The sequence below is a fragment of the Acanthaster planci genome, linkage group LG14 (genome assembly GCF_054643075.1).
Source record: "Acanthaster planci isolate LZ-2023a linkage group LG14, COTS_SCS, whole genome shotgun sequence".
NCBI classification, from domain to species: domain Eukaryota; kingdom Metazoa; phylum Echinodermata; class Asteroidea; order Valvatida; family Acanthasteridae; genus Acanthaster; species Acanthaster planci.
In genome coordinates this window covers 6920328-6943428 of record NC_141790.1, presented here as the reverse complement: position 1 = coordinate 6943428, position 23101 = coordinate 6920328, and the positions used below count along the sequence as shown (strand labels likewise).

The following is a 23101-nucleotide window of genomic DNA, read 5'->3' as shown; positions in this document are numbered from 1 at the left end:
GACCAGTGGTCAAACTTAAGTTTGTGCCTGATTTTGCTGTAAGGATTAATTACAGTACTTACATGAATTTGCTCAGAAATTGCTTCAGATGAATACATAAACTGAAATTCCAGGCTTCTATTGGCCTTTGTAGGTAACTACGTGTGTTATGTATTATGCCCTCTTATCATCTGTTAGGATTTTGACCTCACTGCACTAGTTGGAATGATTTGTGCACAATGCACACCCAGTTTTGAGATTTCCACTTCACTCAATCTGATATCCTGCTGACACAAGATGATGGGGGAGGTTTGTGGGCGAAGCGGCGACACTCTTGGGAGGTTGTGGGCTTGTGTCTTACCATAGTGTCTTCCTTTTATGCTCATAAGCACTTTGGTGTCACTAATTGTAGATGTGATTAAATGCTGTCCGGACAGACAAACCTTGATGTGGCATTCTGTCAAATGTTAAAATTAAGTAATTTAAATTCACTGTGACATTTTTTCATCTGTACCAACTGTAGGCTTGTCTTGAATATAAAATATTGAATCCTTTGATTTAAAAAACAAGTTGATATATAACTTGTGCAGTTTAGGTCTAGTTTGAGCAAAAATTATTATGCATGGAGCACATGCCTATTGGGTGTTTGTTTTGTGCACCAGGGAGAGTTCGGCTCTCGATCATGAATATGTATAAGGTATTGTGATAGTGGTTTAAGATAAACAATTGTGTTTGTGAACTGAACTTCTTCACCATTTGTGATATTCCACTACTGCAGCCTGGAATCTTTAATTCCCATACAGGAATGTGTTGGAAGTTATTGTCTGTAAGTGATTGCTTATAATCTTAGCACCACATCATTATAGTCAAACCCTGACAAGTCCATCACAAGTCAGTCAGAAGTCATGCAGCCTCAAACCACAAGCTCTTCAAATTCAGTGTTATCTGTCTCAGTTGATTTGTTTATCTTGAGCTCAATTGTAGCCAGACTTTTGATATTTGGTTTTTGACTTGACTTGTGATGTTCATGACTACACTTTAATTTCACACCCTTGGTCTTCATTGTACAACATTAAGCCCCTTGTCAAGAAAAAAAAGGACAAATTACCAAAATTTTGCAGACAGTGCATATTTCCAAGTCAGTGGCTGCTTTTGTAGGATGTAAAGTGCATGGATGTGAGAAATTGAATTTTAAAATCTCTGCGTGGCCAAGAAATAGCTCATGTGTGAAGTCATGTGAATGTCAAAAACTAACAAAAAAATGTTAAAAGTGGTGAGGAAATAGCAATGAATCATGTCGCACAGCTGCAAAAGTTTCACACATTTTAATCCTGGCAAATTTTTCTGCAAATTTATATTTGCTGATGCTATGTTCACTTTGCATCAAGATTTTAAAACCAACCTACTTTGTGTCTGAGTGAAAACTTTCTGCTATTTGAAATCCAGAGCTTAATTCTTGATATGTAAACACTTTTCTTCAGAAAACAAATACAAAACTGTGCTACATTAAAGAAGTAAACAATTCAACAAGACTTGTACAAATATTAGTTATACATGCTTCTCATTTGCTTGAAATTAATCAAATTTTTCGAGAATTCGATCAACAGTCATTCTTGACACTGGGCTCTCACAATTTGTACCAATCCAATTATCTAACCAGCAGTGGTGTTGTTGAGTCCTTTTCCAAGTCTCAAAGGTTTACTGAAATGCAAGGTACTACATACTGTGGTAGGAATGAGGCCAGGGCTGTTGATTATACTCATTAAAAAGGGTATGAATATTCCCAGATTGGACACATACATACAAGAACTTCGCATTTATGCCAGGGATTGTGAATGGAATCCTCATCAAGTCAGTCTCCAACTCCTTTTGCAAATCTTTGGAGGATGTCTGAACGCACTGCTTTCGTGCCAGTTAGCATCTTATACAAGACAGTGTCTGCTCATATGCAAAAGATTGCGTACTAAATGTGGACACTTCAGCTTCAGACAACAGTGTGCTGTCATGGGGATGTGGCCAGTCTGATTGCAATGAGCAGACACTATCTTGTACAGTACTCTCCTTTTTTTACACTCGTACCGTGTGTTGTGATCAAGGTATTTGGCTTTCTACCCAGATATCTAAGTTTCAGTATTCCAACCTGCACTGTCCAGTTTTGCACATGAAACTTCCACTGTACAGGTAATTTTTCAGTACACATGTGCTTGTCAGACTTGGAAAAGGACACGGTTACAAAACTGCCCAACAGATACCTTCACTTTTCCCTTTACTTTCCTCCCATGGTGACCAATTATTCCATGTTTCTGGATCCCATCTTTAAACTCAGTGTCCTCCGGCCATTTCCACAACTTTGTCTGAATCATGCCTTCATTTAGTGCCAGCATGTCTTGGGAGGGGCAGCCTATTCTTGTATACTCATCACCCACTGTGCCTGTACCTGAACACTTTATGGGCTTGGTCAACTCTGCAGAAATGCTGTAAAACTTTATACATGGCTTGCTGCTCATGATGGAGTAAGTTGAGAAGTCTGTCTTTGGTCATGTGCCAACTGAAACCACAGAACAAAATTTGAAGAAAGCTTAGAGGGTGGGGATGGGGTAAGGGGTGGTCAGTGCACGTGGGCTGGCACACATGTAGCCTTGAACTTCAAATGACCATAACATTTTTAATTCAAGGAGTGTCTTTACATGCATGCAAAGTTTCTAAAAGATGAAGTGAGGCACAGCGAAGTTCTTGGGGCCCCCCGCTGTATGATGGTCCAAAATAACCCAGCTCTTTTAGGGACAAGGCTGGGTCAATTCAAGCAATTAAATACTCCAATACGTGACCTTCCATTCTGAGGAATATTCCAATAGTTGGTTGTACCAATTGCTACTCCTACAAAAGCAGAGATAAAATATGTATGTTTTTAATGGTTGAAACAGAAAAACTTGAAGGAAAAGTAATTTATGGCCTCAGTTTTGTGGTCTTGCAATACATTGAAATGTGCTAATAGAATGCATTTTTTAAAACAAATAATTGAACTTTTCCCCTTTTTCATATCATTGATTTTCACCCCCAAAATACGTAGTTTTGAAAATAAATATTTCAATATTTGACTAGATATCTGAAGATATCAAATAATTAGCACAGCCTTAATTTACTTCACTACAATCCGCCCCGAGCATGAAGTGCACCCCCAAGCGGCAAAAGAAAGGCAGATAGTTGTAAGTTTTCCAAGCAAGTTTTCTTGCACGCGTTCTGCGTGTACGCAGAGACCATACATTAAATTAATTAAGGAACAAATTCATTACGCATACTCAGCGTACCCCGTGTCAAACGCGCCATTAACTCGCGCCTATATGCGGTGAGTACCCAAAAAAACGCCCTCTCTTGTTGCGCTCGGAGCGGATTATGTCAAGGAGGCATTGGTTATCTTAGTGACCTCACTGTAGCTAGTAAAGTATGGGTCACTAGTAGACTTAAGAGCAGTTATTCCCATTGGAGTCTATTCAAGGGACGTGGCTCTTTGAATCACAAGGAGTCCCAAAAAAAGTCCCACAGTGCCAATTTAGATCCAGTTGCTGTCTTCCCTGGGGGATGTGGTCTCTTTAGTACTGCACCAGTGACACTGCAATCTATCCCATAAAAGCCAGTGATCTGGGTCCAATATTATGGCTTTGTGTACCGGGAAGCGGAAAATCTTTGCCAAGCATTGCATGGAATTCTGCATATTTCATAGATTGGCAGAGAATTATGGATGATATGCATGTGCAAATCCTGTAACTAAGAATTCTTCATCAAAGAATTTTTGTACAAGTGCTAAGCATAGAATGTTGTCAGTAAGCCCAGAATTTTGTGGTTGGCTAAGTCATAAAATTGAGCCACTGTGTCATGGCCAGGCCATGGGGTTGTTAAGTGTCCTTGAGGGATACTAGAAGTAAGTTGCCACAGAGGCTGTAGTTGGGAAGAAGCCTGGTTGCATCATTAACATAACTATGAAAAAAGCAAATCAGCTTATAATTATTTCAGTTTCAAAGCGATCATGAGCAATGGGGCAAGGAGAGGGGAAGTGCTTCTTCCCCAAAAAAATTGAAAAAGGAAAAAAATGATGAAAGAAGGTGATAATTATCCATTTGCTTGGACAACCTCAAAATTGCGCATGGTTTATCGGTTTGTTGCTGATGAGTGTTTTGCCTCCTCCCCTCCCCAAGAAAAAAAGTGTTACCCCTCCTGGGAAAAAAACTGGCATTGCCCATAATCACAAGTCACAATGTCAAGGATGGCCATAATACAAGTACATATAACTGCTGTATTTCTACATGTTTGTTGTGTGACTCATTGGGGTGTTTAATAGCCATGGGGTTTATTAACACTGGTCTTCACATAATCTTTCTGTATGTGGTGGTTCATCCCTTCTGATAAACTCAGTATCATTTACTTTACAGTCTCCAGCTTTGGGTCCACACTTGGTTTTTGTTAGCCCTATGAGTGTAATGGACTGAAGTCTAATCCTGTCAGAGATGTTGCTAACTTTGTCTAAATGTGCAGGTGCCTCTACTGTTAGACTAAAGGCTGGTGCACATTTAGACAAATCATGACACCTGGTGGGTTGAAGACGCATGTGAAGTTCGCTTACCATCTGTGTTAAAGCATGGTGCCGTGACTGTAATGGCTTCTAATGGCTGGATCAGTAGACTCTAGCCACCTAACAAGACCAAGGAAAAGCCTAAGTTTCCCAGCAACAGAGGCTCCTTTGGTAGGAATTGCACTTATTTGCTTCATGAACAACTATGAAATGCATGCATTGCAGTGGCATCACTACCAACACACTGAACACTCTTCGACATGACTCTTTTAAACTGAAGGTTTGCTCAAGGTGGATAGTCTATGCAATTCTTCTCCTTATACCTGATTCTCTGTTGTTCAACTCACTTGGGGTGTTTAAGTAGTCAAATTTGAATTCAGCAACAACTAGTGTTGGATACCCAGTACTAGTTTTGTATATCTTGAGAGTGTGTTCCATCATGAAATAAGTAAATGGATAAACTTAAAAATGATGAATGACATAGTGTGGGCTTGGAGCACATGATTAACCCCTTCGCGCCAAAAGAAGGCAGACCCTGGCTCTTGTATATATGGTTATTGGCCTTTGTGTGTAGCCCAGAAATGAAAAGACCGAATTTGCATTATAATCACCAGCTTCACAATAGTCTCCACTTTGAAAAGAGGCAATGGGAATGTGGAAGCCTGAGTAGAGCCACATGCCACCAAACAATCAGCCTTTTCACTGTGTAATTCAAAGCATGCAGAGTACGCAGGGCCACAAACCGAGAATTTGCGGTTTGGCAAGTGGCCTTCGTGACCAAGCGAGGCTGGAATTCTTGGAGTCAGCTTTCGGGGGAAGAAATTCCTGTCGTCAAGGGTATAAAGTCATCAGGGTTGTTTTGTGTTGGTAGGGATCTTCCATTTGCCTATTGAGAAGATAACAAATAGACGAAAACGGTGAAGTATTCCATTGTAATCATTGATAAAATCTCTTTAGAATATAATATTTTTCGGATTTGTACAGTTTTGCCTAGTTAAAAATTAGTTTCTTATCAAAGCTTTTGAAAAAATGGAGGGGTTAATTTATGTTTTTACTGCATTATATTGTGGATTTGTCCTAAATGGTGGATCAGTCTTCTAGACTTTTGTTGATCGTTGTAATTAATGCCACTGAAGTGATTTTAACTTGCGTCTGCTGCATTTGCTCTTTGAAACAAAACAAAATTGCCAAAAAAAACAAACAAACCAGGAAGTGGAAACAGATACAAACTATGTTTTAACTAGGCCCAACAATTTCAAACCGTTTGCAAACATATGTTACTAGGCTGTTGGAATAGTTACCCATACTCTTTACCAATGCCTATTGGTATTCTTTGACATTTTATTTAGGCATTTGAAACTTTAAGTTGCACAATAAACATTACAAGACACTGTTTGAATTGAAATGTGACAAACAGATTGGATGTATTGTGTGTGTAAACAATAAAAAATCATTTCATTTTGAAATGATTGCAGTTAAATATACATGTAAATGAAAAAGAAAAGCTGCATCTCTTCAAAGGTTTTGTGACTTTGCAGTTGATAGTTGATTGTTTATCCAAGGGAGTGTGCAGTTCTTGCATAATTTACCTACTTTATTCATTTTCCTACAAGCCATTAACTTGAGAATGTTATTTCTGCCGTATCGGCACATTAACCTGCACTTCACTGTTTTGATTCAGTCTGGTTTTTTTCCTCAAGAGTGTTTCCAAAACATTTAACAATTTGGCATCATGAACATGGAAAGACTCAAGTCAGTTTCAATCTGTGTGTGATGCCTATGCATGCGTGCAGATATAATGAACTGAAATCAAAATCCATGCTCTAGTATGCGTCAGCGTGCCTGTTAATCTTTGCCGAGCTTGACTCTGATTGAATGGATTATATGCATTATTCAGAAAAGTGTGTTATCTCTGAATGGCAGACAACTCTTCCGGTGACAAACTTGACTCCAGAAAATGTGTCTGCTGAGACAATTTGGTTGTTTCTGTCACAGATCTAGAGGGGTTTGCAGCCATTATGTGCCCACCCCTCCCTTTTTTTGTATTTTTTTTTTAACCAGGGCAAACATTTTTGTTTTGATGTAATTTCAACTGATTATTAGTAAAACTTTGTAGATAAGAAAAAGTCTACCACCTTGTATATTTGGATCTCACCTCCTTTTTGGAAATGGAACTTGTTTGATGGTTCTACAAGAGTTTAGTTTTGAGAGTGGCTATATTTTGTATTTTGCGCAGCATATCCACAAATGTGCTGGATGCTGTTTGGGTGCCCAATTTTTGTGCCATTTGATTCAGCCCTCCTCAGCATGGCTGTAGTGCCTTTTTTATCTCTTGCCATTAAATTTTGGCTAAAAATTCTGAGATGCACAATGTTTTTGCACTGGAATACTAAATGACTAAACAATTTTTATATATGTGATGTGATTTTGGAAAACCCATCAAGAAAACCAACAAGCATTGGGATTCTCTCTATCACCCTATGTGTGTCCAAAATCTCACATAAAGAAAGGTGAAAAAGCAATCTGACAGATATAACAGCAAAGCTGCTTTTCATATATTCATTTCTATAACTTTGTGTGTAGACATGGACATTTCCCATCATATGCAACCCTCCCTAGTTTAGATTTTATATGGGGTTTGGCATTTTGTGTTCATTGGTTGTCAACTTTAAAGATGGACATTATTACTAAAAGTGCCCTGCTTGTATATTTGGGTTCATCCCCATTTAGCACCCCCCCGCTTGTATTTGTTGAGGCACTTGCTTGATCCACCACTGACTGAATTTGGCAAGTTAGCACTCCAGCATTGTGTTTAGTTTTTTAGCTCAATGGCACAAGCACACTGCAAGAGAGAGATCGAATTCTGTCCTGGGGAGGGTTTTTCAGTTCATTACACTCTTCCCTTCAAGGTCAGAATATCTTCCTGGGTAATTATTGTGGTGGTTAGGTAGGATATCATACCCTTTCGAAGTCCGGCCATGTACTTTCATGTGGTATGCTTGCTTTAATAGAAAAGTGGGTCTTCGTCAAGTTGTTTAATGTAGTGGCACAACCTAAGTCTAAAAGTAGAAGTTACGTTACATAAATGTATAGGTGCTGTTGCCAAGTCCATCACATGCCAATCACAAATCACTCAGTCTCTTGTCAAGTCATGAGCTAATCTGTAACGGTAACCTGTAACAGAAGCAATCTTGGTCACCTTATTCATACAACCTTGTGTGGTTTGATTCATGGTGGACAGGGATTATTGTTGTACTCAGTGGTTTGTGTAACTTTTACCCCTCATTATTCAATCATTTTTCTTATTTTGTACCGTGTTACGAATCAATTTAATCACTTTATTGACTAACATTAGAAGCAGTTAATGCTATGACATCACATTCTTCTGAGGCTGTTGTGACTTTCCAAAGTGCATGTACTGCACTCTCAAGTTTGAGAATGCTCGCATGAGTGTGGCCTGCCACCGCAGTGATATCTCCTTGGATAGGTCTGCATGTGTTCTGTGTCTTATGATTTCTCTGTTCCATCCGCAGCGCTCCTTTGCTGCTGTAGCAGTGTCGCGTACCACCCAGCGCCGAGAGCACATCAAGAAAACCCTGCTTCGCGAGCAGGAGAAGAAGCGGGCTGCTCGGGAGACCTTCCACATGACCAACGTGCCCATCCTGACCCAGGCTGCCTACGAGCCATCTCATCACGTCACCTCGGATGACGAAGGTAAGACCAAATATGTTGTCAGTGCAGAACTAGTCAAGTGGCTATCGCTCAAGGTGTCAATGTCCAGCTTAGGTCTAGCCATTTTATAATGGCTACTTGAATGGTTCTTGCCCTGGGTTCTCGTTTTTCCCTAGGATGTCTGTCTAGGCATATTTACCCACTGATAGAATATCTTGTTTGCTGCAAGTGCAAATTTTTCTACTTAGTTACAAAATGGTTTGAAGGTTTCTAGAGGATTTGTCAGAAATTATTGTCAAAGACCTTCTAATAATGGAATTTGGGAAAACTGTCGAAGCATTTTTGAAAATTACGAATCTTAGCTTTAAAACTTTGGAACTGGCTAATTTTCCAAGGACTATGAAGTTTGGTTCTAAACAGCAAAAAAGTTTGGCTGTGCCAAAGTTGTTATACCCTTTCAGGACCCTCAATGTACCTTAGTTCCAAAGGGTGCTGATGAGACATATACACATGACACCTTGAGCTCTACACTGTCGCATGTATGTTGTATGAAGTGTCTCAGACATTGGATCAGTCTGATATGAATTGTTCGGGAATGCAACTTGCCCCCTTTCACCGTGCACTTTTAGCCTTGTCTCCTTGTCATAAGGGCTTGTAGGCTGAAGAAAGAATATACAGCAGGCCGTGTGTACTCCCTCTTACTACTGTACTTGCACGATTGCGAACTGGTTGCAGTTTCTCCAAGATCGTTTTCAAAGGCACTTTGATCTTAGCTGTCTGAAAGACTTAGTGACCAATGAAATGTGGTTCAAGTGGTTCTGGTGGGATGGAGGGGAATTTTTTTCCCCTCACAGTCTTGTGCATGATGGATTGCACACTACGCAGGTGTGTGATGGCTGAAATGATGTACATGCAGAGAGAGCTGCAGTGTGGGGAAGCAATAACAAAGTGCATTGTGTGTCTTTTGCTCAGTAAGCTTAAACTGCATTGGTTGTCCCAAGTTTTTTATTTTTTTCTGAATTGTGTTATGTTGCTGCCTCAACTTAAGACTTGAAACTGATAACTGTATAATTAGATTCTTGCCTGACACAGAAAATCTGCAATTTAGCATTTTTGTCAAAGGTCACAAACAAACTTACATGGGTAATTGCCCATCGTGGTATCAGTTGATTGAACACATTGATTAGAAACCTTCCCAATTTTGAAACTTCTTTCTGGCTCGTCTCATCCGTGACTTAAAGATTTAGAAATTTTACTTTAATACAATGAAGATCACTTGAAATGAAACTTGCAAAGATCTGTCTTGGATGAAGTCCTTACATGCATTTCAGAACTTGACATTTGCAAGTTCACTATAGTGACGCTTGACTGGAAACTCCCTGAAATAAAATTCTGCTTACATATTTCTTCTGACATGGCTCCGACGTATACTTTACTGGTATGTGACTCCCTTAAAGTATGACTTGACATCTCAGACATGATACCTATTTTTGGCACTTGATGTGCAACTTTTCTGATTTAATTAATGTGCAACATGTGACCGCATACTTGTTGGCACTTCACTTTGGTTTGTGCCCATAGTGTTAGATTTGACTTATCATAATAGGCCTATCTCTGGTAAACTGGATGGAAACTTCTCTGACTAGAAAACCTGAAATTTTCCTTGTTTTCCAGTTTTTGTAAGGTATCAGACTTGACTATGCCTGGGCTTCACTTAGAACAAACGAAAGAAAAGACTCCTTGAGCCTTTTCTGACTTGACTTAAAAAAAATTGAAACTTTGTTCGAGGTTTTAATTGAAACATTTCTGAAATTGGCCACGTGCCAGAAATGCATATCCCATGTTTATAAAAAATTCAAAATTCAGAAGAATTAAAATTCAGTTTCACAATTATATAAATGATCATGCATTTAAGCTGCGCATGTATGGTATAAACGTGTGGTAAAATCACATTTTGAAGAAGGTAGGTATGAGAAGTACTGTGACATAACCAAATATTTGAACTTTGGAGCACATTCAGAGTATTGGAGTGACTCTTTTCTGATATATTTTTATACCCAATATTTTGCATTATTTTCATTTGTTTAATTTGTGTATTTTCAATGCAAAGACTATGTAATTGTTGCTACAGTCACTTTAAACATTGACAATAATAATGACTGCTGACTTGAGACAATTTTTGTGTTTGTCAATTAAACTGCTGAATATTTTATGATTTGTTTGTTTCTTTTATTCTTTGTGAGCAGGATACGTTATGACACTGTTTTGAGTAAATTCTTGTTGTGCATTATGTCTTTTCCGTTTATTGTATGTTTTATTCGTAGAATATTTAGTGTGATTGGGGTTTTGTCGGGTATGTGTTAAATATAAGTTGTTTTTTATTATGGTCAGGGAAGCATTTTTATAAAACATGTTCTCAACATTTCTCTAGTGTCTGATACACTCATGTACATTATTTTATATGTATTTCATTGTTCCCAAGAAGCAATGAGTTTGTGGATTGCTTTGGAAGAACTTTGGACAGATGTTTGCTGAGGAATGTGGAGCCATCTATTCATTTATTCATTTATTCAACAGTATTTGTTGAGTACCAAAAATGTGTGTGTGCAGACCTTGCAGCACAGCTTTTATTAGAACTTATGGACAGAACCTTTTTTTTTTGGGGGGGGGGAGAAATTCTGGAAATGTATGTGTAAAATGAAACATCAAAATGCCATCCAGGTGTCCACAGGCTCACTGCATTTGACATTCCATGTGATGATACATTTTGTCATGTGATAGTCATCACTTGATCATTTCAAACCACAGCATCATTCACATTTCACGAGATCCGAGAATTGGAAAGTGCCATGCCGTAGCATACACAGAGTCTTGTCAGGCCCGAGTCTTGTCCCCTTTCCCTGCATTTGTCACCTGTTTTAGGAACCACTGGCATACATAGTTAATGCCACAAATGAATGAATTGTATCATGGGTTCTGGAACTCGGTAGTGTCTGTTCTGTCCGGAGCCCCTATGGGTCTGGGCCTGTTTAGAATGAGAACGCCAGGTTTTATATTCAGTGCTTGCCAAGGCATGACTTTGCATTTGTTTATGCATTGTGCCATCCCATCACTAACCCTGCACACTGGCCTAATTGATTCATCTCACAGCTGGACAGGATGGGCGACTTCATAAATTGTCTTTCGCCCGCTCTGTCTGGGTACAGGCAGTGCATGAATGCAGGCATTAAAACAACAAACTCACTCAGCCAATCCTGTATTAAAACTGACAAGAACTGAAAAACTTGCCCTTTCCTGTTTTTATAATGAACAGGCATTTAACGTTGTTTAACATTGCATTTTTTGTTTGGTCATTGGCTTGTTTTTTTTCTTTTTCTCTCAGTACAACCACACTAACATGCTGTTTCATATTCACACCACATCCCCATGTATTTTTTCTCCCCAACCCGTCCTGCCGGCTGCCCATTCGCGTCTGCTTCCGTTTTTTATCCGTCCCTGTTCAGACGACACGCCCATGCCCGTCACCGTGTCCATGACAGCACGACGGGTGTCCATTGCCCCGCCGGCCACCATGGCGGCCGCGGCCGGCCTGAACCGGGGCCGGAATTTGTCCATTCGTCGTGCATCTCTGTGGTCCGGCGGAGCGTCAACTGGCAACGCATCAGGTATCCCATTGGTTGGTCTTTTCTGTTTCCACACTCCCACCTCACCTCATTAATCGCCTGCCTGGATCCACCAACCTCTATCCCCACCGCCCCTCCCATCGTTCCTCCCATACCCTAATCTTCCTTCCTAGTAACTGCCGTATTTCAGATTTACTCCTGGCCTCAAGTATTATGTTTCTTCATTTGATGCCTTTTTGTGTTGTCTGTCATTTTGAATTGCCACTTCATGTTTAGGAAACTCTCCATAATCTTCTTCCCTTTTTCTCTAGCTGCCAGAATCATCTGGGTTTTCCACCAGTCTCTCATCAACCTCATCAAAAACCAGATTCATCCTGTCTAAAAATGATTTCTTTTTGCAGCATCACTTTAAAGTACTACTCCTGCGTCCGCATTTGAGTTGGTATGAAAAGAACCAGCACATTACCTGACGTATTATTCCCAGACCATGACAAAAGCCATAGATCTGGGCACTTGCTTCCTAAGTATGAAAGCAAACTTCAAAGTAGTAGCAACAAAAGCCTCAATTAGCACACCTCACTCATCAATCTAACACCAATTCACGTCTAATGCATGTCACAAGAGCCAGAGTCGGTGCATGAGCTTCATTCATTGTAATGTTAGAAGTTGTGTCGGTGGGTTTTGGGATGAATTTCTATTGGAACCAGCCACCAGCTTTTATTTCAGCTAATAGAGTACCCTTGCCCAGTCACCACGATGAAGAGATGAGTCACAGCTTCCAAACACCTATTAATTAAATTTATCAGTCTTGGATTTCTTCCAGCTGTCCTGCTGGATTCAAGATTCTGTGGTTGTAACATTGCTGTTCACAGGGGTGCCCAGTCTGCACAACCAATGTGTATGGGTAATTCTAGGAATTAGGGGTTCATTTTTTTTCATGTTCCTGTCACATCTGACATGTGATTTTGTAAGTTCAGAACACATTTTTAACCACTTCCTGTCGGGGCAGTTATCAATGTCGATGATGCTGGGCCAGGATATTTAGCATTTCAAGTTTTTCTGTTTTCAAATTCTTTAAAAATTCCTATCTTCATTTACTGGACAATTACGAACACGTGATGGACTGTCTGGTGTCCACTCTAGCCTGACAGACAAAATCTATTGATGCCCGAGTATTTCAGCCCGGCCTGCAGGCTTGTAAAAAGAGCCCAGATTGTGCAGTGCTATGTAACTTTCTTTTGTTCACGAACCTGGCTCAGTGCACTGGTGACCTCTTTTCAATAAGGGCCAGATTAGCATGCAGCGGTGCTGTGTGGCTCATCCCGGGTGATAATCCGTTCGCTCTAAATGCCCCAAACCGTGGTATACTGTTTCAAAACAAGGCTGGATTGTCTCCACTTTTGATAGTGAAAATATGTTGGTAATGCCCAGCAGCCTTGTCTTTTGTTCCAAGTATGGTCTTTTGTTACAAGGCCCTGTTCCCTTTGTCTGATTTTGGAGACCCCGGCCACACATATAAAGCATACATGTCCGGATCCAGAATCCCAGGCAGGGAGTGGTTATTTTCCAAGAAAGATGAATTAATTCAAATTAACTGCCAAACAAACATTAATAGTTTGAAATAAATTACGGTGATATCTCCATGTCAAATCATAAAGGTTAGATGTAACAGGGAAAATGTTCCTTTCCATGGATGTCCTGCAATATCTTGAGACGAACAAGAACTTCACCTGACCTGTGCCTCATTACTGTCAATGCCCTTTGAAAAAAATATCTGAGCCCTCGGTGCCTCCTGCAGAGAAGTACCTCTACATTGGAATGATGTAGATAATGCCGTATGCATTTTTGCCGATACCAGTTTTTTAGGAATGGCCAGTAACAGTTAAACAAAACAAACCACTGTTCTCTGCAAGTGATACGTCTCTATGATAGGACTCCTAGAACCCAGCTTTCATTTTTTGTTTTCAGTGGGGGATACGCCATTTACAAGAGGAGCATGCTGAGCATTGCTTAATGAGGGAGGGGTGGGATTCACCCATAAAGGTGTACCTGAACATTGGAGCAGGCATGGTTTAATTATACTTACGTCTTTAAACCTTAAATATCAGAAGAAAAACAGTGGGGAGAGGGGAATAGGTGTCTCCTTTAGAAAATGGGGGGGGGGGACACCAGGTACACACCCCCTCTAGTTATCCATTTTCCATCTGAGGGTAACATTGTCACAGGGTTTTGATTCATTTCTGTAAATAATTCTGAAAAAAATTGTTGAATATAATGTCAGTTATCAACTCAAGTCCACCAAATTCTACAAAAGAGAGACCATAAAGAAAAAAACGTGTGTTTGGATATCTGTTGCCTTTGACTGTCTGGATTTATTTTGCAAATTTAATCAGTGCGACTTGTTGACCTGGTCATCAGGGTACTTTGAGTAATGCAGAGGATCTGTTTAACACTACATATTGCACATTCTTGTCTAAACCTGTCACAACACCATGGATAAGTGTGAGGGAAGTAACGGAACATATTGTTGAACTGCGTTGGGGACATGTACCCAGTGCCAGTATAAACATATTACACTGGGTTTGTGTGGTCACTATCTAGCGAAGTAATTATTCTTTTTCACAAAGAAACCTCCATGGTGCATATCCTGTGGAATAAAAGCACAGACCTATAAGATGGAAGCCATGCAAACCCTCTGTAGCCAAGGCTTGTGTGTATTTAGGCTGAAACTGGGCTGCATCAAAATGCCTTAGTTGGAACTGAGAAATAGCAAACATGCCTGTGAGAAATGGACACACATGTAGCTGCAAACTGACAGCTTCCTAATTCTGCCCATTATTTCTTGCTGCCATGTTGCACTTTGGCATGCATCAGGCGCAAATGATTGTATCCCTCGTGGGATTCTCAGGCGCACCCAGCAATGAGGAAGGGTGAAAAGTCTACCACATATTCCTCTTGTTGTCACAGTTTTGGGAGAGAAGGATGTTCACAATTGCATTCACACTAACAGCTACAGCCTTAGTGCTAACTCGTAATTTGCCGCGTAGAAAAGCTTCGACACCTCCTTGGCACAGACATTTTGAATTCATGGGTATATTTGTGGAGTATAACAATATTAGAGAAACTTTCAAATAATGTAGTCTAATGTCATAAAGCAACACACAAGTACACCATTTGCCCCTTTCCAGTCATTTAATTTAGTTTCTCCAGTGCTTTGCATTCATTTGTTTGCACCAAGCAAAACTAAACGTTAATTTATTGATTGTGCGTTTAGGTTTCTGGCATATCTGGCTTTGTTAATGCATCAGTGTCCGATGCAGATATGCAAACAGCTGTTCCACAGGTGTACAAAATTTCAAGGTTTTCATTGGTTTGTGCACAAATATGGACGCACCCAGCAGCATCCCTTTGCACAGCAAGTTAGTGCTCTAGTAATGACATGTGTGTAACCCCATGGTAACATCTCTGAATGACCTCATACACACAATAACATTGCATGCTATGGTGTACTTACAACCTTCACCAGGTCTTACCCTGACATCAGGCTCATATGACACACTCATATTATTTTCACTGGAGTATGCCCAGATCCTTAGATAATCCTGAAAAAGATATCCACTATCCACAGAGGACAAAAGCTGTTCCAAATTTAATATCCAGTTTTCACAACAGTTTTCATTGCATTGGGGCTAACAACTCTGAGAATTTTACTCATACTATGAGATCTGGGCATATTTCATCACCTAATTTCCCCTAGTTTTCTCACAGCTGCTTCATTCATTCTTGTGAGTTTTCCACGAGGAAATAGCACAAGAAATTGTCCAATTGTCATTGCAGTATGGCAGTGGGTAATAAAACACGGTCCTGATTTTGTTTTATCTTCTTCTTGGAATGTTATCCATTCACATATATAGAGTGATAGGATCCATTATGTAGGCTTTCCACAGGATCCTTGAATCTCAGAACTGAAAGCATGACATCCCACAGTTAGTTTCATGTCTGTTTTACAGTTTCTTTCATCCAGAGGATTTCCATAATGCTTACTTCATCCTTCCTATCACCATGTCAATTTTTCTGTCCATCCTCTGTCACCTTGTCTAAAACCATACTCTGCGCTTTCCCCAAAGCTTTGTTAACCTAATTCCAAAGGAATTCTGCAGATGAGTAATGTTGTCATGGCAACACTTCTTACGGGTTTCAGATGCAGCCTTGAGATATTTTTTTTGCCAGGGTGCAATCCTGTTGATGCAATTAGACTGGTTCAGCCCAGTTTGAGTTGTAATTTTTAAAATATTATGCTAATTTCATCTGCAGAATTCTGGGCTAATGGTAAGTGGCACATTTTAACCTGCAAATGTTATTTCCTAAGCATTTTTCTTAGCTTAAGAAATGTTGGCAAAACTAACGATGCAGAGGTATGTTTGCACATAACTCCACAAAACTGTGGTTTTATAATTTAAAAAAGTAATGCTTCTAACAGATAAATGCCCCGAAAGTAGAAGTTGAAAATTCCATTCCCATTTGTCGTTTTTGCACTGTGATTGTTAATGCATCTGTGCTAAAAACACGTGGTCATTGGAATGTTTGTTTCAATCACAGAGTTGAGATTGGCTTGAAGAGTATCCCCTCACGTGTGCATTCACATTCACAAAGTGCTTCCTTTTTTTGCAGTTTGTTCTTGACCTATCTCCGTTCAGATTTTTTGTGACGTTCCTTGAATTTTTGGTGAAAAATTCAAAGTCCTGTGTTTGAGCGCGTCGTCAATGTTCAGTTGTCACTGTTCGTCATGTGACATGTTGAACGGTCAACCAATGTAAGAATTTGAATGGAAAGAAATATTGTGGATGTACTGTTCCGTTTCCCGTCTGTTTTGACATTAACTCTAGTACAAGGAAACTTTTAAAAAGACATTCCTGTAACAAACAACGAAAACGATAAACAACCAAGACCAGTCTTACGAGCTTGCATTGGAAATCGTTGCTTTCCTCAGACTTCCGACTGTCAGCCATGTTAGCTTTCACGCATGACCTTTGACCTCTCCGAATACTAATTAGGTGATGACGAGGGTATGGTGACAGAGCGCACCCATCACAGCCCACCCACATTTGGAGTATTCTTCCCGTCCTGTGTCTGCACCACCATTGTACATCTCGTGGCTCTGCTCGATGATTCAGAAGTCAACAAGGAGGGCGTGGCAGGTTTGTTTGTCCATTCAGTCCAGTGACTTGCATGTTTGTCTCTCGACCCGCACAAATGCAACCATGCCCCATCAACTCTGTGTGAAAGTTCCATGATTTGCCATTGAAAAGAACGAAAATGTGTGAGGCCATTTTAACCTGATCCACTGATGAACTTTCCCAAGTTCATTTAACCACTTGTTACCAGCTGATATGTAAACACACACAATTTTCCTTATTGGTTCCACAGAGGATGTGTACACTCATTCAAGAATTCTTTTTTCATTCCTGTTTTTGACGTTAGAACACGTCATGCTTGGTTGGGTCAAAGCACAGAAGATGATCCTACACTGCTACTTAGTGGATCCTCCCAACCCACAACAATCCGGAAATACCTTATTGAGCAATTAGCATTGAGTTTGGGAACCCACACCATACACAAAAGAACTAAGGGGGTTAAAGACCTCCTTTGTTTGGGTAAACCAGATTGCCAGGCAGCAAAAGCACACTTACAAGAGAGATAAGGTTACAAAATACCAACCAGCAACTCCTTTGTATTGAAAATATTGGCAAAAATTACAGATAGCCATGGGTGACGTCAGTGTTGGAGTACTCATACTCGAACTTGAGTACAACTTGAGTACCAATAAGTACTTAGCCTGTACTTGTACTCGATTGTAAGTACTAAAAAACAGGTACTCGGCATGTACTTGTAATTTTTTACTTGAACTCGTGCCTAAACTCAACAAATTGTACTCGGTAAATTCAATCCCAGTCATGCGGTACTGGAAAAGAAATTAGGATTTTTTTCGATATTAATAATTTGATACAAAACTTTTACCAAAAAGTTCACATAGTGTAAGCTACATGTTACAAGTCATGTAGTATTTTTATCGTACCCATGCTGTACCTTGTAAGTTTGTGCGTAGCTCGGCAGGGCGAAGGGGTGCGCAATGGATCCTCATGCACCCTCTTTGCCAGTTGTAAATGTTTTGCAGTAGTGTTCATTAGGGTACCTCACGCGTGGAGGAAGTGAGTGGAGGGAATAAACTGGCCAGAAGTAGGTAGAACCACAATTATCTTTCCCAGGTATACCATTCCTTTCAGCGTCCCTTGTCCTTGGTGTAATGGATGGTATATTTCCAGCCAAATGGATCCAGGCCCTTGCCAAATTACGCGCGAGCAGCGCAGCGACCTGGCTGAGTGGCCTGGGGAGCCAAGGGTTCACTGACCACAGAAACCACCACACTATTCTATTCACTACTGAAAGAACATCAGTGAAATCAGTCCAGGGTGCGAGGATGGAAAGGGAAATCGCACCCTCCTCTCCATGGGCTGGGTGTGTGTTCCTTGGCACGGCAAGATCATATCCATGGGAACGAGGTTGGATAAATCTCTCTTTGTTGAAAGTGCCTCAAATGCAGGTGGCGGGGTGTTTGATTCAGACTCTCGACTACGGTTAACATGTCTTCTCATCAGAATTAATATCTTGGGGCTTTAAGGATCACAAGGGATATTTCACACACGGACAGAAACAGCACAGCACAGTATGCATGTCATATGGGCTGCAGATTTCTGAGAAGTCTGGAATTCAAAGCAAAAATACCACTTTTTAAAATGTATACATGTTAGTTTCTTGGAATATCACCTGTAACGATGCAAATTTCCATAATGTTGTGGTTTTCAATGTACTCAGATTCACTCAGATTCACTCGATTATCTTTACACTCATACTCGGCCCGTTCTCTGACTGAAAAACTCAAACTTGGATTTTTGGCTCAGGACTCAATTAAAAATACTCAGACTTTGCCCGTACTCGGCACTGTGCACTTGGACAATTTGGTACTCAAGTTTGGTACTCGACTACATCACTGGGTGATACCTGTATATGTTATGGACCTTTGTATGTGAACCGGTTGACATCTGGACACGTGCCACAATTTTCACCAAGGCAGTTGAACAGCTGAACAGAAAAACTTGTGGGAAAAGAATGAAAGTACTGATGCCTAAACTCAAGAGTTGTGCCTCCCTACATATTTCATGGGCACCAGAAATAATTAGCCAAAAAACCCTGCCCCCATCACCTTTTTCAGCGAAGAAAACCAGACATTAACTGGCTATTCTTCCATCAATAAACCTTGAATTTAAATCTGTTGTTTAAAGATTTATTTTAGAACCTGCATTATACATTATATTAATTGGATTTAAGCCCGGAAATCAACAACATGCACGTGGTATTGGCTGCGTTTGAATAATTTACTTGTCATAACATGAGTATACAAATAGCAGGAGTACATCTGACAGGTAAGCGAAGGTGTACTCTCAGTTAAACTGGGGGGTATACTCTTGCATCTTGTGACTTTTTTAAGATGACCGAAAGAGAACCGTAGATCATTGGTAGGATGTGATCTCAGCTCAGCTCATTTCTGAGTATTGAGACTATTAAACAAACAAGGACACAGCCATTACTCACCATACTAGACGGATACTCCTTGCCAAAGCAATAAAAAAACACAACTCGTGTTCCACTAATCTTCAAAGGGTTTTGCTGCTGAAAGGAACTTGACAAGTGAGTTACGATTCTTCTTGTCAAGTCAAGTCAGGATTATTTCGTCTGAATTAGAGCCTTTCACTAATGTCACTCGAGTTGTACAAAGCTGTTTTGGGAAAGGGACATGGTGAGAAAATACATGTGCACTTCCCTATGGAGCAAGTAGGGGCCCACGGCCCACTGGGCATCATAGGAAAGCACACAATGTAAACAAAGTGTGGCGTCGTCAGTACTGAGGTCTGTTTATGGACGTCTTGTATCTTGTACGTATAACTTTATATCTATTCATAGGACTTATACCTCACATGTAGGAGATATGGCTCTTACGAAATTATATCTCGTACATACAACTTATGTGTCATATCTAAACTTGTACAAAATTATGTATTGTTAAAGTAGTATGGAAGAGAGATAACTTGTACATATGCGTTATCATTCGTAACTCATATGTATGATGAGATGTAACTCATACATGTATGCACAAGTTTTGATTCATAAGTGTTACATGTGAAAAATGTTACATGACATGTAAGTCATACTTATGAGTTAGCTCAAGGGCAGAAATTTTTTTTTTACTGTGTTCCTAATAAGACTTTGTAGAGTTAAGCATGATCCACTATGACCTTTCATTAGTAGGCCACAAGTCCCAGTGACTGTGTTTCCCTTCTTTCTTGGTAGTATGTGAGGTTGCCGAGAAAGTCTTGTGGGCGTGTCTTGTGGAGGAGCCAGCACTGATCTGTCGCTACATCTTGGAGAAGATTACGGCCAAAAACAAGCAGGTATGAGTCAGGCCTAATGGTAACTGATGCTTCTCAAGAGAACTAGATTGACTCAATAGGAAGCTAGTGCTTTTATTGCGGATATTAGTCTCATGTACATGTATTTCCTAGTCTCAAATAGAGATATAATTATAAAAAGGATACTTGGTGATGTCCTACGTTCTGAGATTGATGTACACCAGTACTGAAGGAGTAGTGAGCATGAGTCTCCCAATACTGAATCAGAAACGTATTTGTGATTAGACCTGACAAAATTAGTCAGAACTTTCTAGAATCACTTTCGAAGTTAATGACCTCTAAGAAACTCTTGTTCAGTGTAAATCAAGAGGAACCTTCAACATTTTCACCCACATGATGTCCACTTTATGAAGAGGATGAGCCTTGTGATACAATAAAAACCAAGAGCTAGGTTGCTCTGTCTAATACAAATTCAATGAAAACAAACTGGCCACAAGACTCCATTTGTGACATCTGGTCACATTTAATCTACTGCTAAAATGCAACAGGGTCTTATAAGAAATGTCAGAAACTGTTGCTTACAGTTTGGTTTGGAAAGTTATTTTTCATGGAGCTGTGTCCAGAATGCATGGACACATGAGCTTCAACCATGGCTGTGTTGAATAATTTTTTCATGTTGGAAATAGATGCAAACTGCAGTCAGGGCTGGGTATCATGCTGAAAGTGAGAGTTTTAAAATCACCTGACAATTCTGAAACTGTCTGTTGTGAATCGCTACCACTTGATCTGATTTTTCTAGGCGATTGTAAAATCTCCCATTTGATGTGCTTTAAGTCTGCATAGCAGTGTGTCCGAGATAGGCCTGTGACCTGCATTCACTGCTTTGTTTTTTGTCATCTTATTTTGATTTTGAATCACAGGAGGACTTGATTCTGTTGTTGAAGAAGATGGTTTCCCACTACGGTGAGCTGCCAGCTCAGACTGCTCATTGTCTCTTCAACTATCTGGTTAGTCTAAGCTCTACAGTTGTTGTCGTCACAAGGCACCAGTCATGACTGAAAAATAACTCCACTTGTGCTCTATTTAATTGCATGAATGATGTAACAAAACATGCTACATTTCATGGAAACTACACAGTGCATGATGCACACCTAAGAACCAAATTCAATACTCAGCTTCGGCTCAGTCTCAGGCTTCAACTGTTTTTTCACTACCTGACTTTGAAGCAGTAAGTGCACTAATTAGTCTAAATAAGATGCAAGAGAGCAAAAACTTACAGTAATCCAATTTGATTTAAACGCTTGAGGCCCACAATCAGGGATTGGTTTTGGGGGTGAAGCCTGAGACGGAGATGAAGTTGAGTATTGGAAAACAGCGTATGACTTAACTCACACAATCACAGTAGGTGCCAAAAGTTGTAGTTTATGAAACATAAATGTATGACAAAGTTTTTATGCTGCAACTTATGTCCCCTGAAGTGATTTCATAATTTATACCAGAATTTGGTTATCATGTTGTTAACTGTTGCACTGCATCTCATTGGTGAAATGTATTGCATCCTTATGGACAGCATGCCTGAGAAAATGTGTATTATGCCTCTGTTTTCTCTGTCGGGAGATTTTCAAAGGTGTTATTGATATGCCCAGTGCACATTTTTGATGGATAGGAAAGCCTGTGAATTCTACAAGATGGTCTTTTTTTGTGCAATTTACAAGTTAACCATAGCTCGTTCTCTTGAACAGCTTGGCTTTGTGGTTTATCACTGTCGTGCGCCCCACGAGGGTGCCAACGAAGCCATTGCCAACACCCTAAGTGTCCTGTGGCACATCATCCCCTTTGTCTCCGGCATCTCCTTCAAGGACCTCAAGCAGACACTGAAGAAGGAGCAGTGCGATGTAAGTGCAGTCAGCGGGGAGGATTTGATGGTCTGTGAAGATGGGAGAAATCAAAGTTGAGGTTTCAATGTCCGATAAGTTCATTTATGAGAACCTAAAGCTTGTGTCCTTCATGCTTGGTAGCAACTTGCTGGAAACTTGGCATGGATCTGCTGGCAACACTTTGATATACATGTAAAGTACCATAAGTCATGTTGTTTGCTCATGAGCTGGATTCAGATCAAATATCCTATTTGGAATGAGGTCTCATTATAAATGGTGGATGGCTTTCCATGGTGAAAGTACAAGAATAAGTTTTGTGGATGACACCTTGTGAAAACATATAAGACTCTGTGTACTGTCTGAACCACCAAGACAAAATGTTCTCTGAGCACTTGAAGGTCACGAGGTCATAAAACCCCACATGGTTTCATCTTCTATCCCACCTGTAATTCTCGTTATTATTCTACCCCTCTGACGTATACCGTAGAAGGATGTGAACCTCATCGTCTAGTTAAAGATTCTCTGGCTACAACTCAATGTGTTCATTCTTCCTCTTTCTTTCTTGCAGCCTACTGTGCTAATTAGTGCCAATGTACCTTGTGCCAAGGTTAGTAAATACAATTGCTGTCTTAGAACCTTCAAAACCAAAGATGAGCAGAGTTACAAATTTTTGTGCACAATGAGCCAGTTCAGTAATCCAACATAGCATGCCCAGGATGAAGCTATTGGGGAACAGCTGTGTGTAGCCATGTGCTGGCTCATGCGCACGCTTTGTTCCCGAAAGACCTTGGCATTTTTAAATACCCAACTGGCTCATTCCAAAGAGCAATGGACAGGCTTGAACTTGTCCACAGAATGACTATGTTTGTGTACAGTATCAGGTAGCGAGACCTTTTCTGTTATTTTAAATTAGTGATC

The 23101-nt window shown here is 40.1% G+C and overlaps 1 protein-coding gene across 20 annotated transcripts in view; it reads left to right on the top strand.

Moving 5' to 3' along the window:
- LOC110985289 (protein unc-80 homolog) overlaps nucleotides 1–23101 on the top strand; it is a 144059-nt gene that overhangs the window by 78987 nt on the left and 41971 nt on the right. For 14 of the 20 annotated variants that reach the window (XM_022246217.2, XM_087145938.1, XM_087145937.1 and 11 more), the window contains 8 exons: nucleotides 758–805; nucleotides 8080–8260; nucleotides 11722–11883; nucleotides 16896–17039; nucleotides 20248–20348; nucleotides 21227–21313; nucleotides 22049–22201; nucleotides 22752–22790. In XM_022246217.2, coding sequence (XP_022101909.2) covers nucleotides 758–805; nucleotides 8080–8260; nucleotides 11722–11883; nucleotides 16896–17039; nucleotides 20248–20348; nucleotides 21227–21313; nucleotides 22049–22201; nucleotides 22752–22790 — 915 coding nt within the window. The remainder of the gene's footprint in view (nucleotides 1–757; nucleotides 806–8079; nucleotides 8261–11721; nucleotides 11884–16895; nucleotides 17040–20247; nucleotides 20349–21226; nucleotides 21314–22048; nucleotides 22202–22751; nucleotides 22791–23101) is intronic. The other 6 variants (XM_087145930.1, XM_022246218.2, XM_087145939.1 and 3 more) reach the window with 2 other exon arrangements.